Raw genomic sequence first — 15,853 nt, forward strand, 5'->3', positions numbered from 1 at the left:
AGACCCAGAGAGGGGAAGTGACCTGCCTGAGTTCTTCAGAGTCAAGGGCGGGGGAAGCACTTAGAAGCGGGACTTCTAGTGTGGCGCCCTCTTAACCCAATCACCCACCACCGGGTGGCACTGTGGGTCACAGGAATCCCAGGCTCGACACCCACACCCACACCCAGTCAGCAGTCTCTCCACAGGGTCTCACGCTGGGGTGCGGCCCTGGGAGGGCAGGACCAATGGCCTTGGCAGGACTGAGACTACAGACACAGCAGCAGCCTGTGTCACTGGGCTTCTCTCTTTCAGAAAGCCAGACTCCCCAGATTCTCCCTGGCACCTTCTCTCCTCCCCCTCCCCACCGCCCATCCACCCCACCCCATTCCCTCTCCTCACCATGTCCACGCCTGATGCCACTGGTTCTCCACCCTGACATCCAATAGAGCTTCTAGAATACCAGCCCCCTGAGATTCTGGTCACAGTCTGGAAGAGACCACGGCTCCAGAAATCTGCCCTTTAGTCTCCAACCCTCCCAGCTGGTGTCCATCTCCAGATGATGCCTACTCTAAAGTCTTTTTTTTTTTTTTAACTTGACAGACAGAGATCACAAGTAGGCAGAGAGGCAGGCAGAGAGAAAGAGGGAGAAGCAGGCTCCCCGCTGAGCAGGGAGCCCGATGCGGGGCTCGATCCCAGGACCCTGGGATCATGACCTGAGCCAAAGGCAGAGGGTTTAACCCACCGAGCCACCCAGGTACCCCCAGATGATGTCTACTCTAACCCACCAACCCCACCAGGAAGCCCTGCTGTCCCCTCAAACTCAATGAGGCCGATAACCAGATGCCTGTCATGGGCAAAAAAACGTGTCACATAGTCACTCCATAAGCGTGAACTGAGCATGCACGATGTGCCACACACATCTTCCTGGTCTGTTCCACTCCTCCCAGAGAAGCATGGCTCTTAGACAGAAAGCCTCTCATGGCCCGAGCCCCGCCCTGTAGTGATCCCAGCCAGCCTGACTGGGAAGCAGATGAGGTGATTTGAACCCAGAGCCCACACTCAGCACAGCAACCCCTTGGCCCCAGGGGAGGGAGGGGGCATGGGGGGGGGCATGAGCAGGCCCCAGGCTGCCCTGTGCCAGCCCTAGCACCATGTCATCCTCATTCTCCCCATCTGCCAAACACGCAGCACCCGCAACTCCTTCCTGCCGGAGGACAGATGGCAAAGTGCCTTTGGAGAGAAGGGAGAGGAAAGTCAAAGTCTGTACACACACAGAAGCGTAACCAGCCAGAAGAGCAGACGGAGCCCATCTCTTCCCAGCCCTGGCGGCCTCTCCTTCTCTCCCTTGCCTCGGTGTCCCCCTACTTGGCCCACTAGGCTCCATACCAGGGCACCCCAAGCCACGCTCCCTGCAGCAGTGGGAATCTTTCCTCTGACAACGCCCCAGGCCCAGAAGCTGAAAGGAAACCGATAATGAAAACCACGAGACCCCGCTCCCCAGCTGAGGAGAAGCTTCCAACAGCTGGTAACCAGACACAAGTCTTTGACCTCAGTCTCTCCATTTTCTGGCCCCCTGGGGAGGGAAGAGCCTCTCCCTTGTTCTGCATGGAAGCCTAGTGGCCTCAAGGACCAGACAAGAGGCTGGAGCACAAAGCCAGCAGCTCAAGCTCAGATGGATCTGGGATTGGCTGCCCCTGGTGGGAGGAGGGATATCTGGACACAGCCCTGCCCGTCCCTCGCAGCTCACCCCCACAGTGGTCCAGTGGGCCACAGACACCCCCATCACAAAGACACACACACACACACACACACACACACAGATGATGCAGATAGCACACACGCACGGACAGGAGCACACAAAGCTACAGACGACCAGAGGAGCCAACACCTGCTCAGAAACGCAGAGTGCACACGTGGTCACACGCCACACACACCTACGCAGCCAGCCACACGCTTCATACACGGCCACCACAACGGGCAGCTGCAGGCATGCCGCACTCAAGCACGCACACAACCACAATCATCACAGAGGCGCCGACACACACACGGGAGCACACGACAAGACACATTCAACCCCACCCCTCCGGCGAGCTCATGCTGGCACCAGCTCCAACCTTGTGGAGCTAGATCCACCCTTGTGGGTCCCCTAGATCCTGCTCCAGGGACGGCAAGGAGAAGCTTGCCCCTGTATCTCAAACACCCACCTCCCCACAGGTCTCAGGCACAACCCGAGTCCCCTCACCACCGCCCCCCAGGCGGCCGCAGCAGATGCAGGACTTCCCAGCTGGGTTAGCTCCCATCCCTGCGGCCACCCTCCTCTGCCACCTACCATCCAAAGCCCCCAAAGGAGACGCTGCGCTTCCTGCGAAACATGGTTGTAGCCAGGGGGCCCCGGTCCCCACAACGTCCCCAGGGCTGTTGGCAAAAGGGCCGTGGCACAGCCGGGTCGGTGGGGCCACAGGCTGAGAGCGGGACACCCGGTGTGGCACCTCCCCTGTCGCCTGCCCCCCAAGCCCAGCACTTCCTGTGGGTGAGGCCGCAGGGCTGGGAGGTGTGTCCTGCCCCCCAGGAGGCACCGAGACAGCCAGCAGGGGAGTTCGCAGAGGGCAGCTTCCCCACGCCCAGAGGAACCCGCAGCTCCGGAAGGGGCTCGGCGGGCAGATTGCACCACAGCCCGACTTGGCAGCTCAGTCCCACACAGCCCCAGCTTCCCAGAACCCAAAGGAGGGCGAGGCACAGGCACACACAAACGTGCCTATGAGGGAGATAGAAAGCTGGCTGGAAGGCTCGGGAGCCTTGCAGACAGGCCACTCACACCCACTCCCCTGAGCTGCAGGAGACGGGACCGCTGCCTTCCTGCTCCCGCAGGGCTCCGCACGCGCCAGCTGAAGAGCCCCACGCCTGCAATGTACCTGCGTGTAGATCTCGTGTCTGTGTAACTCCCCACAAGACACAGGCTCACACAGGGAGGGAGACCCATGTGCACATGCCCAAGCACACACTCAGACTGCACACACGCCCACATACCCACGCACAGGCACAGACCCCTTCAAGGGTCTAGACAGAGGTCAGCGGGGTCACCATTCATGCTGGTGATAGTGGGGGTGGGAGGGTGGCCCATGTGGGCGAGTGGGTTTCTTTCCTGCTGGAACTCAGCTCTGCGTGCACCCATGCCAACCGTGCGGGGTATGCAGTAGGTTCTCACTAATGACAGCCCAAGGAAGGGTGCGGCACACCCACTAGCACCGGCCTGAGTGGGAGGGACCACAGCCGGGCACCGGGCACCAGGCCCCTGCCCTGCCCTCAAGCAGTGCAGAAAGGGAAATACAGTTGCCGTGGCCTTTTTCACTGGCCCACCCTCCCCGCAGCTTCCTGTTTGAGACCCATCGCCACTCTGGGCGTCAGATGGGTGGGGCCACCCCCAGGTCACAGACAAAGGACACAGGTGTTTCTATTTTCTGGACGCTTCCACAGCAGGAAAGGCCACACCGGTGGCGAGTAGCCCCCTAGATGGGCCACAGGACCAGCTTCAGGGCCCAGCCCACTTCTGATCCATGAGCGGTAAGTACGGGGTCCTTTCGTTGAAGGCAGCTGGCCTCTCAGCAGAAGCCTGGCAGTCCTTGGTCCCCCGCCTTCACCAGGAAAGGAAGGACGGTGTGGCCCACCGTCTGGGGTTGCACCAGACCAATGGCTTCCCACTGGATGTCCACTCCACATCCAGACCTCTCCCCACACTGCACCCACCCCATACCCAGGAGCTGCTCGACAGAAAGCATGAACGCTTGGGGTCCTGCCGGCCCCGCGTCCATGTGGCCTCCATCTGGGTAAAACAGCTCTGTGCCCCATGCACACCCAGAAGGAGCCCCGGGCCAGCCCAGCTAACCAGGGTGCCTGCCCTGCCGGCCACAGTGACGCACTCAGGAGTGGACAGGAGAACTCTGCAGACCTCACTCTTAGAGCACAGCCCCCTCCTGCCAAGGCTGCTAAACCACAGGATGGACACACAGTACATAGGAGAGTGGGAGAGAGAACAGGAGAAAGCAGGTCTTCGGAACATCAAACTCCTGGAGCAGCCAGCCTCTGGGCATACAAGGGCCTGACATATATCCCATTATTCCTAAAGCAAACAGGAGTTGGATTCCTCTCACTCTCCACTGAGGAAGTCCCAACTAAGATCAAGAGCTTGGTGGGTGCAGGGGTGCAGGCGAGAAAAGCCAGCGGGCCGCTCAGCCCACCCCTCCCCACGCCAACTCCAGTTCTAGGCCCTCCACGGTTCCGCGTACAGAGAGTGCCAGGTGAGAGCTGGGGCTGGGTGCCACACGGGTGACTAATAACACAATTCCTGTTGCAAATTACTTCCTTTTTTTAATCAATTAGAGGGAGATCATAGCGAACCCATCACTGGAGCCCATCATGTGCTGTCTTTCATGTGGTAGAGAATGAAGTGGGGTCATCCCAACAAGCTGGGTCGCTTCCAACCACCCGTCAGCTAGTCTCACCTGTGCACACACGTGACCCTGTTTTCATGTTATCCATCACCTGGGGGAAGAGGCAGACTAGAGATGCTCTCACGCGCAGGCCCTCCTAGTAGACAGAGACACCTGGGCAAACACTGGGTGAGAGGCCACGGCCCAGGCCCAAGCATCTGGAGGTCAGCAGTGCAGCCCAGGGACCCGACAGGAAGCAGCATTTCAAGGCCCCAGCTGGGGCCACCTGGAGGCTGGATTCTCCTACTTGGGGTTCTGGTCTCTTACATGGTAACCACAAAAGACAGGGCGCTTTGTGACTCAGACCCCAGGCCCAGGACCAGCAATGGCCTGGCGGCATCAGCAGGAAGGAGCACAGAACTCACAGCGTCCAAGATCCGGGAATCTTAGAGAGTCCAGACAGCTCCATGCCTTCCTGATTCCTCAGAGTGAGGGCCCAGAGACAGAGAAGGGAGGTTCCCAGATGGCTTATATTTTACTCTCTGAGCTCTAGAGGGAGCTGAGAGCCAATCTAGAGCATCTCTCACTTTCCCTTCCTCAGCTCCAGTCTCCCGAGGAGGCTTACAGCCGTGTGACCTTCAGCAAGTCACCTAAGCCAGGAGGCCTCAGTTTTCCCCTCTGGATTGTGGAGGCTGCGACCACGGCTTACAGGATCAAGTGCGGGGCTCCCACACCATTACGGGAGCTGTTATAACTAGAATCTATTACAATCCCGCCACCTCCCCTGGTCCTGCTCAGCTTCCTGTCGCCCCTGCTCTGACACCACAGTTCCTGTTCTGTAGGGGGGTGGGTGGTGAGGGGTCCATGCACTCTCTGGGAAAGACCATGAGTCAGAGAAAAGAGAAGCACGCTGAGAGCCAGGCCCAGCCCTCCTACCCCCACCACGCACAGCCCAGCTTCCTCCCAGACCTCCGCTGACTCAGACTGCCAAGCCGTCAGAATGGAGACAAGGACAAGCCACCGGGATGGGAGAGCCAAGAGCAGGGCCTGTATCTGGGAGCTTCCTATGGGCGGTGCCAACCTAACCACTTAGCTCCTCTTGGTCTCACAGCAACCTCTGAGCAAGCATCACTGTTTCCCCCATTTTACAGATGAGGACACTGATGCACAGAAATATCAAGGAACTTGACCAAATTTGCCCAGCACAATGGTAGCCAAGTTCGGTAGGACGCTGGAGACTGAGTTATCAGTCATTGTCCTATATGACACCCTGCACCGGTGCCAATGGCCAAATCAACCTACACAAGGGCCCAATTCATGCAGCACCCATTTTACAGACAGGAAAACTAAGGACCTGGAAACACAGCACAGCTCAACAGCTACAAGGACAAAGTCAGAAAGAGCAAGTCCCCGCATCCTTCTCATACCAGGCAAGATGAGCTCCTTCCCTCCTGAGTTTGCTCCTTGCCCCATCCACAGAGCCAGCTTGGGGTCACCAAATCACAAGGCCCTGGTTTCTGTGCTGGAGCCCTGTGGGTGTTCCTGGTCCGGGTGACGGACAAGTTCCAGCCAGAGCCTTAAGCCCAGGACAGAGCTCCGGGGGACCCAGCCAGCTATCCAGGCTTTAGAGGGATGTGGAGCTGAGAACGCCAGCTGGGATCAGAAGAGGAAGCAGTCCAAGTCCCTGCCAACAGCTCCTGAGCCAGGTCTACAGGCCCTGGGGGGCAGGAGGGAAGGGAGTGACCATGGGGTTTCCTCTGCTTGGACAGCTCTGTCCTCACAGCCACTAGTGGGAGCTGAAAGAGGAGACAAACTCCTTTTCCAGGCATAGGGATGAGCAGTTATGGGAAGCTCAGAAAACAGAGGCCCCTGGAGAAGCAGGCGCTATGTCATTTGGCCTAGATCCTCCCCTGTCCACATGGTGTGACCTGGCACCAGCAGTGACCAGCAGCGGCTCAGCTTTCCTCCCACCCTGACCACTGAACCGCCCAGAGCAGGCCACATACTCCTCAGGGGCTTCCGCTGACCTTTCCTCAAAGGGGAGGCTAGATTCACCCCTGCTTCCTTCATAAGCCAACTGAAGACAAAGGATAGTGGCAGAGAAGGACACAGATCTCCAGGAAGACAGGGTGGAATGGCATTCAGACCCAGCAAACCCGAATTGGTGAGAAATCCACACTTTGGGATGGCAACAAATGCACATCTAAGATCTGCACTGTGATTTAGGCTGCGCTGATCACTTCCCCACACGCACTCTCAGGGCCCAGACTGAACTTCTCATTGCACAAGTTCTGCAAAGCAAGACGGTGATGAAAATTTGCAAGAGCAATGCTAGTGAAAACCGGACTCCTGACCCCTGACTGCACGGTTTATTCTGACCTGCTCAGTACTGCCTGCCAAAAGAACTGCTCACAACACATGGCTGTGGACTGAACCGCTATCAAATGGACCACAACTTAAAACTGTTTAAACAGGACACCTAGTGGGCTCAGTCCATTAGGCATCTGCCTTTGGCTCCGGTCACAGTCCCGGGGTCCTGGGATCCAGCCCCACATCAGGCTCTCTGCTCAGTGGGGTGTCTGCTTTTCCCTCTGCCTGCCTCTCCCCCTACTCATGCTCTCTCTCTCACTCACTCTCTCTCTCTCTAAAATAAATAAAATCTTTTTAAATAAATAAATAAAGTTGTTTAAATAATAACAAGGTATCCCTTTCAGCCATCAGATGGTAAAGGTTAAAAGAAACCTTGACAATGGTATGACGATATAAGGAAACAGGACTACCATCATTAGTGTAGATATTTAGCAATATCTATCAAAATTTTAAGTGCACACACCGTTCGTGCCAACAGTTGTTTTGTTTTTAAAGATTTTATGTATTTATTTGACAGACAGATCACAAGTAGGCAGAGAGGCAGGCAGAGAGAGAGGAGGAAGCAGGCTCCCTGCTGAGCAGAGAGCCCAATGCGGGGCTCGATCTGAGGTCCCTGGGATCATGACCTGAGCCAAAGGCAGAGGCTTTTACCCACTAAGCCACCCAGGTGCCCCTTGTGCCAACAGTTTTGTCTTCAGAGATTTATTCCACATATAAACTCATAAAAGTTGACAAGATCTATGCATACAGATGTTAATCACACCATTGTTTAAAACAGCAAATACAAAAAAACCTAAATGACCAACATTTAAATATACTGGAAAACAAGCATAAGATAGGATGCTATGGGGGTGCCTGGGTGGCTCGGTCAGTTAAGCGGCTGCCTTCAGCTCAAGTCATGATCCCAGGGTCTGGGACCAGAGTCCATGTCAGCTCCTTGCTCAGTGGGGAGTCTGATTCTCCCAGACCCTCAGCTGCTCCCCTGGCTTGTGTGTGCGCTCTCTCTCTCTATCTCTCTCTGCGTCAAATAAATAAAATCCAAAAAAAAAAAAAAAAAAAAAGATGGGGGCGCCTGGGTGGCTCAGTGGGTTAAAGCCTCTGCCTTCGGCTCAGGTCATGATCCCAGGGTCCTGAGATCAAGCCCCGCATCGGGCTCTCTGCTTAGCGGGGAGCCTGCTTTCTCCTCTCTCTCTCTGCCTGCCTCTCTGCCTACTTGTGATTTCTGTCTGTCAAATAAATAAATAAAAATCTTTAAAAAAAAAAAAGATGGAATATTATGGAGCCACTGAAAAGAAGGCAGAATATATGTGTTGCTATATAATCTAAGAACTCAAGTTTTTAAAAAAAAAAAAAAACAGCTCATATAGTAGGATTTCATTAGTTGAAATAAATAGAGAAGTTCTTCTTTTTTTTTTTTTAAGGAGGGAGAAGGAAAGGGTGGGACAGAGAGAGAATCTTAAGCAGGTTCCAGCCTCAGCATGAGCCTGACCTTACCACCCTGAGATCATGACCGGAGCCAAAATCAAGAGTTGGACGCTTGACCAAATTCCTACACATGCCTGGACAATTTTTGGAATGGAACATAAGCAATGGTCCAACACTAGTTACCTCTGAAGAATGGGACCAGAAGTAGAAATTTGGGGGGAAGGGACTTTTCACTTAATGTTCTCACTCCCCCTGCTTGTGTTTCCTCTCTCACTGTATTGTCTCTCTCTGTTAGATAAATAAATAAAATCTTAAAAATAAAATAAAACCTTCTTATGCTATTTCAAGCTCAAACAGACACTGATCTCAGTCCTGGGACCATCTCTTCTACTCTGAAGGGAACTTTGTCTTGCCCCAGAAAGAGCAGACTAGGCTCTCTTTCACTGCCTGACTCCAGATGGTTCCTCCATCCACTCTTCTTTTAAGCAAAGAGTCTATGCTTTAATCTTAAGAAAACTCAAAGGAGACCAACATACAATTATGCTGGAGGAAATATGGATCTGGTGTTCATTTTACATGAGTGTATCAAGTTTATGGAAATTCACCCATACCCTTAAAATCTGTACACTTTCTGTATGTGTATTATGCTTTAATAAAGAGGTTTGTTTTTTCTTTTTTTTTTAAGATTTTATTTGTTTATTGACAGACAAAGATCACAAGGAGGCAGAGAGGCAGGCAGAGAGAGGGGAGGGGGAGAAGCAGGCTCCCTGCTGAGCAGAGAGCCCCATGCGGGGCTTGATCCCAGGACCCTGGGACCATGACCTGAGCTGAAAGCAGAGGCTTTAACAAACTGAGCCACCCAGGCGCCCCAAAGAGGTTTGTTTTTTCATACACATGCTTTTTGACCTCGCAAGTCTGTTCCCAATTCCACAACCTCCCAAGGAGAAAAAAATCAGCCAAGTTTTACCTTCAAGGGTCTCCTGTACACTGCTGTCATAACTATGAAACTATGGAAATGACCTAAATTAATGACAGGGTAAATTCAAGAAAGATCCTACCCCCCAACAACTGAGTCCATTCCAGTCAATATAAAATATAAGTACAGGGGCGCCTGGTGGCTTAGTGGGTTAAAGCCTCTGCCTTTGGCTCAGGTCATGATCTCAAGGTCCTGGGATCAAGCCCCATATCAGGCTCTCTGCTCAGCAGGGAGCCTGCTTCCTCCTCTCTCTCTGCCTGCCTCTCTGCCTACTTGTGATCTCTGTCTGACAAATAAATAAATTTTAAAAATCTTTTTTAAAAAATAAATAAACAATAAAAAATAAAAGGAAGCAAAAGGAGGCAAGAAAGGGGATAGTCCCAGTGTTATAAGTTACTGGTTTTCTTTTTTTTTTTTTTTTAAAGATTTTTATTTATTTGAGAGAGAGAGAGACAGTGAGAGAGAGCACGAGCAAGGAGAAGGTCAGAGAGCGAAGCAGACTCCCTATGGAGCTGGGAGCCTGATGCGGGACTCGATCCCGGGACTCCAGGATCACGCCCTGAGCCGAAGGCAGTCGTCCAACCAACTGAGCCACCCAGGCGTCCCAAGTTACTGGTTTTCAAATGCACTGGGCGTGAGAGTCACCTGGGGCTTAAAATAACATGGGTTCAGGGGCATCTGGGTGGTTCAGTCATTACACATCTGTCTTGGACTCAGGTCATGATCCTGGAGTCCCAGGATCAAGTCCTGCTTCCGGCTCCCTGCTCAGAGAGGAGACTGCTTCTCCCTCTCCCACTCCCCCTGCTTGTGTTCCCTCTCTGGCTGTCTCTTTCTATCAGATAAATAAATTTTAAAAATCTTTATTTTTAATTTTTTTTAATTAACAAAAATAAATAACACAGGTTCAAATTCCAGCACTGTTGCTTACCAGCAGTGTGACCCTGGGCAAGTCCTTCAACTTCTCTGTGTCTCAGACCAGACTCCGCATCTATAAGGGGTGAAGGGTGAGGGGTATATGAAGCCTTCAGAGGGGTGCCCAGCATAGACCTACATGTGTGTTAGCCCGTGGGACTGCTAAAATCCTGACTCCATCATTCTGAGTTAGGGCCGGGGCATCTGCATGCTTAACAAACTCTTCTGACAGCTCTGGCTCTGGCCCAGTGAGGAATACTGGAAGGAAATCCACTACAATGTTCCCATTATCTCTGGTGGTCCTGAAACTATCTGAAGGAAGTCTTGGGCACTAAGAATTGTCTGAAGGAGATCTCTCTAAAGGAGATCACAGAGCCCCCTCTTCCAACTCTGTTCATCCTCCATTTTCCATTCTCCATTCGGCTAGGTCACTCCCAAGCCTCCCCTACACCTGCAGAGACTCTCCTGAATGGCCGGAGTGTGGGCATCAGCACCCTCTGCAGGCACCTCTGGGTAGTACAAGTAGGAAAAGGGGGCATCTCGCTTGTGTTTCTTGGATGGCAGCCATACTGCCCCCTGGCATAAGGGATTGGGGGTTGGTGGAAGCCTATGTCTTGCAGGAAGGAGATAAGCAACAACCGCCTGGTGTCAGAACACACAGGTTCCAGCCCTGACTCTGACGTTAAATATAGCTGAGGAGAAACCACTTCAGCACCCTCCAACTCCGTTTTTTTTTCATCTGTTAAGAGTAACAGCACTCATTTCTCGAGACTCCCGTGAACCAGTTACATCATACTTTCTACTTTATTTTATCCTGGCCACAACCACATTCTCTCTCCCGGTGAGGAAATGGAGCCAGAGAGAAGTTAAGGAACTTGCCCAAGGTCACAGGGCTGGTGGTGGGTGGCAGTGACAGGATTCAAACCCAGAGGCCCGGCCTGTAACTCGTCTGCCATTCCTAGAGAGAACAAGTATTAGACGTGAACTAGCGCCAGGCTGGGCGCAAGAAAACAGATTCTTCCTGGGCCCCCACCAGTGCCGAGCTGAGGAGCAGCCCCAGCCTGGGCCGGGAGGAACACACCCTGGGATTCCTCCTCAGGGCCTGACAGACGGGCTGGGGAGGGAGCCTTCCAGAAAAGGAACAGTGACTCAGGTGGAGGCAGGTGGGAGGGAGGACAGAGGAGAGGCAAGGCGCACCCTCAAACACAGCATGCTCACGATGTACTTATCATGATCCCCTGAATAAAGATGGAGGTCCTAGTGGGGCTTGGCCTCCCAGGCCCAGAGAAATCCTGCTGGAGTCCCAGTCTTGTGACATTGCTATCAATACTTGTCCCTTGCCCCTTTGAAGGGAGCACGGCTAACTAAGGATGACACAACAAATGGAGACAAGCAAGGCCTTTTCCACTCAAGGTTCCCTCTTCTGTCCCCACTGCTAGACCCACCCTCAAGAGGCCTCTGAACAGTGAGGTGCCACCTGTACTGCACATAGATGGGTGGGAAATTGGTGCTGGATCCTTCAGCGTGGTGAAAGCCTGAACCAATGCCCCACTTGGGGCCGGGGATCTCTAAGTGGAACTACAGACCCTGCTAAAGAAACAACCCAAACAAGTAGATGCTAATGTTGTCCCCATTTTACAGATGGAAAAACTGGGGCACAGAGAGACTAAGTAATTGGCTCAAGGTCACACTCCTAGGATGTAACTGTGGCAGATGGGTCATATTTTCCAAAGACAGCCACCCCACCCCACAATACAGCCCCATCCCACTTGCTCTTATTGCCATGGAACACTGTCCACCGCCATTGAGAGGTGGCATCTCCGTTCCCTCCTCCTGGATCCGTGTGGGTCTGGGACTACAGCAGGAGCAATACTGCATCATCTCTGAGACCAGGTAAGAAAAGGCAAAAATAGCTTCTGCTGGCTCTTTCCTGGGATTCTTGCCCCTTAACCCAGCCACCGTGCTGAGAGGAAACCCAAACTAGCACAGGGGGAGGTGGCCTTTGCGACAAAAAGACTGAGCCCACAGAGAAGCCTGCATAGTAAGGAACTGCATCCTCAAGCCAAGAGCCAGCATTAAATGCCAGACGTGAGCAACTGAGCCTTCAGACCATTCTGATCCCTGCTCTGAGCCACCGCAGATGATGACCGCTCTGCCCCAAGTGCAGATTCCGGAGCAAAATAAATACTGCCTTTGTTTTCAGACGTGAGCTTGTGGACAGTTTGTGATGCAGTATGAAATACCCAGAAGAGAGGCAGAGCCAGAACTGAACCCAGCAAGCCAGCTTCAGAGCCTGTGCCCCTGGCCACCCGGCGATGGTCTCTCCCGCCTGAGAGACAGGACAGAGGGCGTGAGAGCCTGGGATTTGAGGCAAATGTATCTTCATATACTCATTCTCTCATTCATTCATTCAATAGGTGCTTGTTTACTGCATCCCGAGATAGTATGATTTATAAGAAATACATGTTTGGTCTTTGTCTACCGTTCCTGGCTCACAGCTCCCCAAACCCTTGGAATTTCATAAGTGCCTAGAGTGATAAGGGTGTCCTGTCATGTGAATGAGGTGACTTTTAGAAGCACCAAGGGTTGGAGGCTGGTTGCCAAGAGAACCAATCATGTGATTAGAGGGTTGGAACTTTTAGTCCCACCCCTGACCTCCAGAGAGCTGAGAGGAGCAGGAGACTGATTCAATCGCCAATGGCTAATTTAATCAATTGTGGCTATGTGAGGAAGCCCCCATAAACATGCACAAGGACAGGGCTGGGAGAACGTCCGGGTTGGTGAAAATGTGGAAAACGGAGAGAGAGCATACCCTCTCCCCTCTCCCCTCACACTGTCCCACACACCTCTTCCACCTGCCATTCCTGACTTACATCCTGTCATAATAAATGGGTAATCTAGTAAGGAAATAAACTCTGAGTTTGGGAGCTGCTCTAACAACTTACCCCAACCTGAGCAGGAGGAGGTCCTGGGAACCTCTTTTGTATTGTCAGGGGTCAGAAGCACAGGACAACCTGGGCTTGTGACTAGCCTCTGTTAGACTGAACCCTTCACCTATGGAACACGGGGCTATCTCTGGGTGGGTTGTATCAGAATCAAGTTGAATTCTCATTATCCCTGTTGGTGTCCAAAAATTGTTTCATTATATATATGGTGAGACTTACCCATCCAGTCACAACCACAACCCCCCACCCCACACACACACAATGGAACTGGTCTCAGACCATCCCTGCTATGTTCCAGACTCTGCTAGTGCTGAGGATAGACTGGTGAACAAGGTAGATCCCTGCCCCACGGGGAATGGGAGGGAGGAGGTGAAAGAGGAAAACTGGTAGGATCCAAAGGGGCCTGGGTGTGTGAAGAGACCTGTTTGGAGAGGGTGACTGGGACAGCCACTCTGAAGGGGAGACGGCAAGGACAAAACTGTCCAGCTTTGTGAAGAGTGAACGGAACAGCAGCAAATGTAAAGAACAGAGCTGGCGGGCTCCACTACTTACTAGCTATGTGATCTCGGGGAAGTGACCCAGCCTCTCTAAGCCTCTACTTCTTCATAAAATGGGGATACTTTCAGAACCCACGTCATAGCATTGCTCTGAGGAGCCAAGGAGCTAACACATGGATGGTGTATAGTCCAGGACCTGGCTCAGGAAGAGCTCCAGAAATATAAATGATTGTGGTGACAGGAATTACTTGAGGCGAAGGGCCCCCGTAGAATGCCCAGAGCCCCCAGAGACCACTCTGCTCCCTATCAGAAACTGCTGGCCACAGCATCCAGGACGTGGACAGTAGGGGGGGCCTCCCACGGCCACACTGATACTCAGGCCCCTGGGTGGCGGGGGGGGGAGGGTTCAAGTGTGTGGGGCACGCACACACTTCCCTGAAGCATGCTGACACATACAGCCAGGCTTCAGTCCACCCCCTGCAGCCGTTCCTGACTCATCTCCTCAATCCAGGGCTCATCCACCTGCCACTGGATGTTCAGAGCTCAAAGGCTGAGGCTGGAAGGTGCACCAATTATCCCTCCCAGGCCCTGCCCCAAAGGCAATGCCCCTTCCCCACCCCGAGTCAGTGGGGAAGAAGCAACTCCCTCAAGGCAGAGGGAGGTACAAGGACAGGAACTTGGAGAGAGGGCAGAGCATGGCAGGGCAGAAGACTCACGAGCCACAGGGGGCCAGGCAATCATGCTGGGGCCAAGTATCACCAGCCATCAGACCTGCATCTTTGAGGACTCTGGAGGGCACCCACTGAGTGGCCGACATGCATACCCAGGGGAAAGCACAAGAACATACAACAAAGCACAACAATGCACACAGGGACACACACATACAGAGATGCGCAGCAACGTACCCTCCAGACACGTGTGCACAGCTCCCTGTGCCCAGCCGCCTGTCCGTCCCCTCCTGGTCTTGCTCACTACTGGTCATCTCATCGGCAAGGTCCCCCAGAGGCCTGTGCCTGCTGCCATCTGCTGACCCAGACCTGGCAGAGCCCAGTCAGCAGACCCAGCATAATTCAGGAAGCAGGCTGCCAGCCCTAGATCAGAACTAGGGAAAGGGGCGGGAAACCAGCTGGCTCTGAGACCCCAGCATGGCCAGGGCCAGGGGCTCAGCACATTCTGCTTTCAGGCCAAGTACCCCAGAGCCCAAGCCTTGCCTTGGGGTCCCACCTGCCATGGGAGCCCCTGTGGCAGGTGGAAAGGAATCCCCCTTATAACTATACACAAGCCCTGAAGGGTTGTGGCAAGCAGAGCAAAATAATAAATAAATAAATAAATAAATAAAAACCAACTACAGCATCACTGATTAAGATCAGAAATGAAGCAGAACTTCCTACTAGAGAAGCACCAAAGCACTCAGAGAAAGGTGTGGGCAAGAAGAGACAGTCATGTGGCTCTATAAAGAAGTCCTCTTTAAAAAGGGAAGAGGTGGTGGGGACGCCTGGGTGGCTCAGTCAGTTAATGCAACTGAAAATGTTTTTCAAAACTAAAAAAAAAAAAAAAAAGCGTCTGCCTTCAGCTCAGGTCGTGATCCCAGGAGCTGGGATGGAGTCCTGCATCAGACACCCTGCTCAGCAAGGAGACTGCTTCTCCCCACTGCCTGCCGCTCCCCCTGCTTATGTGCTCTGTCTCCCTGAAAAATAAATAGATAAAATCTTTTAAAAAAAACAATAATAATAAATAAAAAGGGAGGAGGTAGATACGCCAGCATTAATGATTTTTTTTCTACTAGATTTATTAAAAACGAAAGGAGTCCCAAATCGCAGAAGTCAGAGAGATCTTTAAATGGCTGTAAATGAAGATAGTGGCTGCTGAACATCCCTGGCCTGGGCTGTGTGCGACCTTGCCCGCAGGCAGAGGGATGGATGCAGTGACCTCTGGGCTGCCGGCCTGAGCTGCCTGGGCATGAGCACGAGGCAGCTGGACCCTGTCTCCACTGTGTGCCGTCTCCCTGAGGGGGTGGCATGTTTCTCAGAAACAGTGGTTAGGCTAGGGACACCAGGGCCACCACGGTACAAAGCCTTGGCAGAAGCACATCCTCAACAGGACACAAATGTCTGGACAGCATCTAGGCTGCCAGAGCAGGTGGTATGGTCAGAGAGAGGCTGGGAGCCCTTGGGGGGCAAAGGAGGATGAGGAGGCCAAATCTAGATGCCCACCCTAAAATACAAAGCCTGTCTGGCTTATGTCCTGGGACCACCAACTAATTCTCAACCACTGTCATCCCTCATCTCATGCTAACCCCTGTCGCTCTCCCAGAGGCCCAGC

General features: G+C 53.1%; 1 protein-coding gene across 2 annotated transcripts in view; it reads right to left on the reverse strand.

Annotated features, from left to right (window-relative positions):
- RAP1GAP2 (RAP1 GTPase activating protein 2) overlaps positions 1-15,853 on the reverse strand; it is a 212,976-nt gene that overhangs the window by 193,554 nt on the left and 3,569 nt on the right. Inside the window, exon 1 of one of the 2 annotated variants that reach the window (XM_044248138.1) lies at positions 2,309-2,367. The exons of the other annotated variant lie outside the window; for it this stretch is intronic. Within the exon in view, the coding sequence (XP_044104073.1) occupies positions 2,309-2,352 (44 nt within the window). The 5' untranslated portion in view covers positions 2,353-2,367. Of the gene's footprint in view, positions 1-2,308; positions 2,368-15,853 lie in introns of those variants that run through there. 2 annotated transcript variants of the gene reach the window in all.

Source organism: Neovison vison, chromosome 5 (assembly GCF_020171115.1).
Source record: "Neovison vison isolate M4711 chromosome 5, ASM_NN_V1, whole genome shotgun sequence".
Classification (NCBI taxonomy): domain Eukaryota; kingdom Metazoa; phylum Chordata; class Mammalia; order Carnivora; family Mustelidae; genus Neogale; species Neogale vison.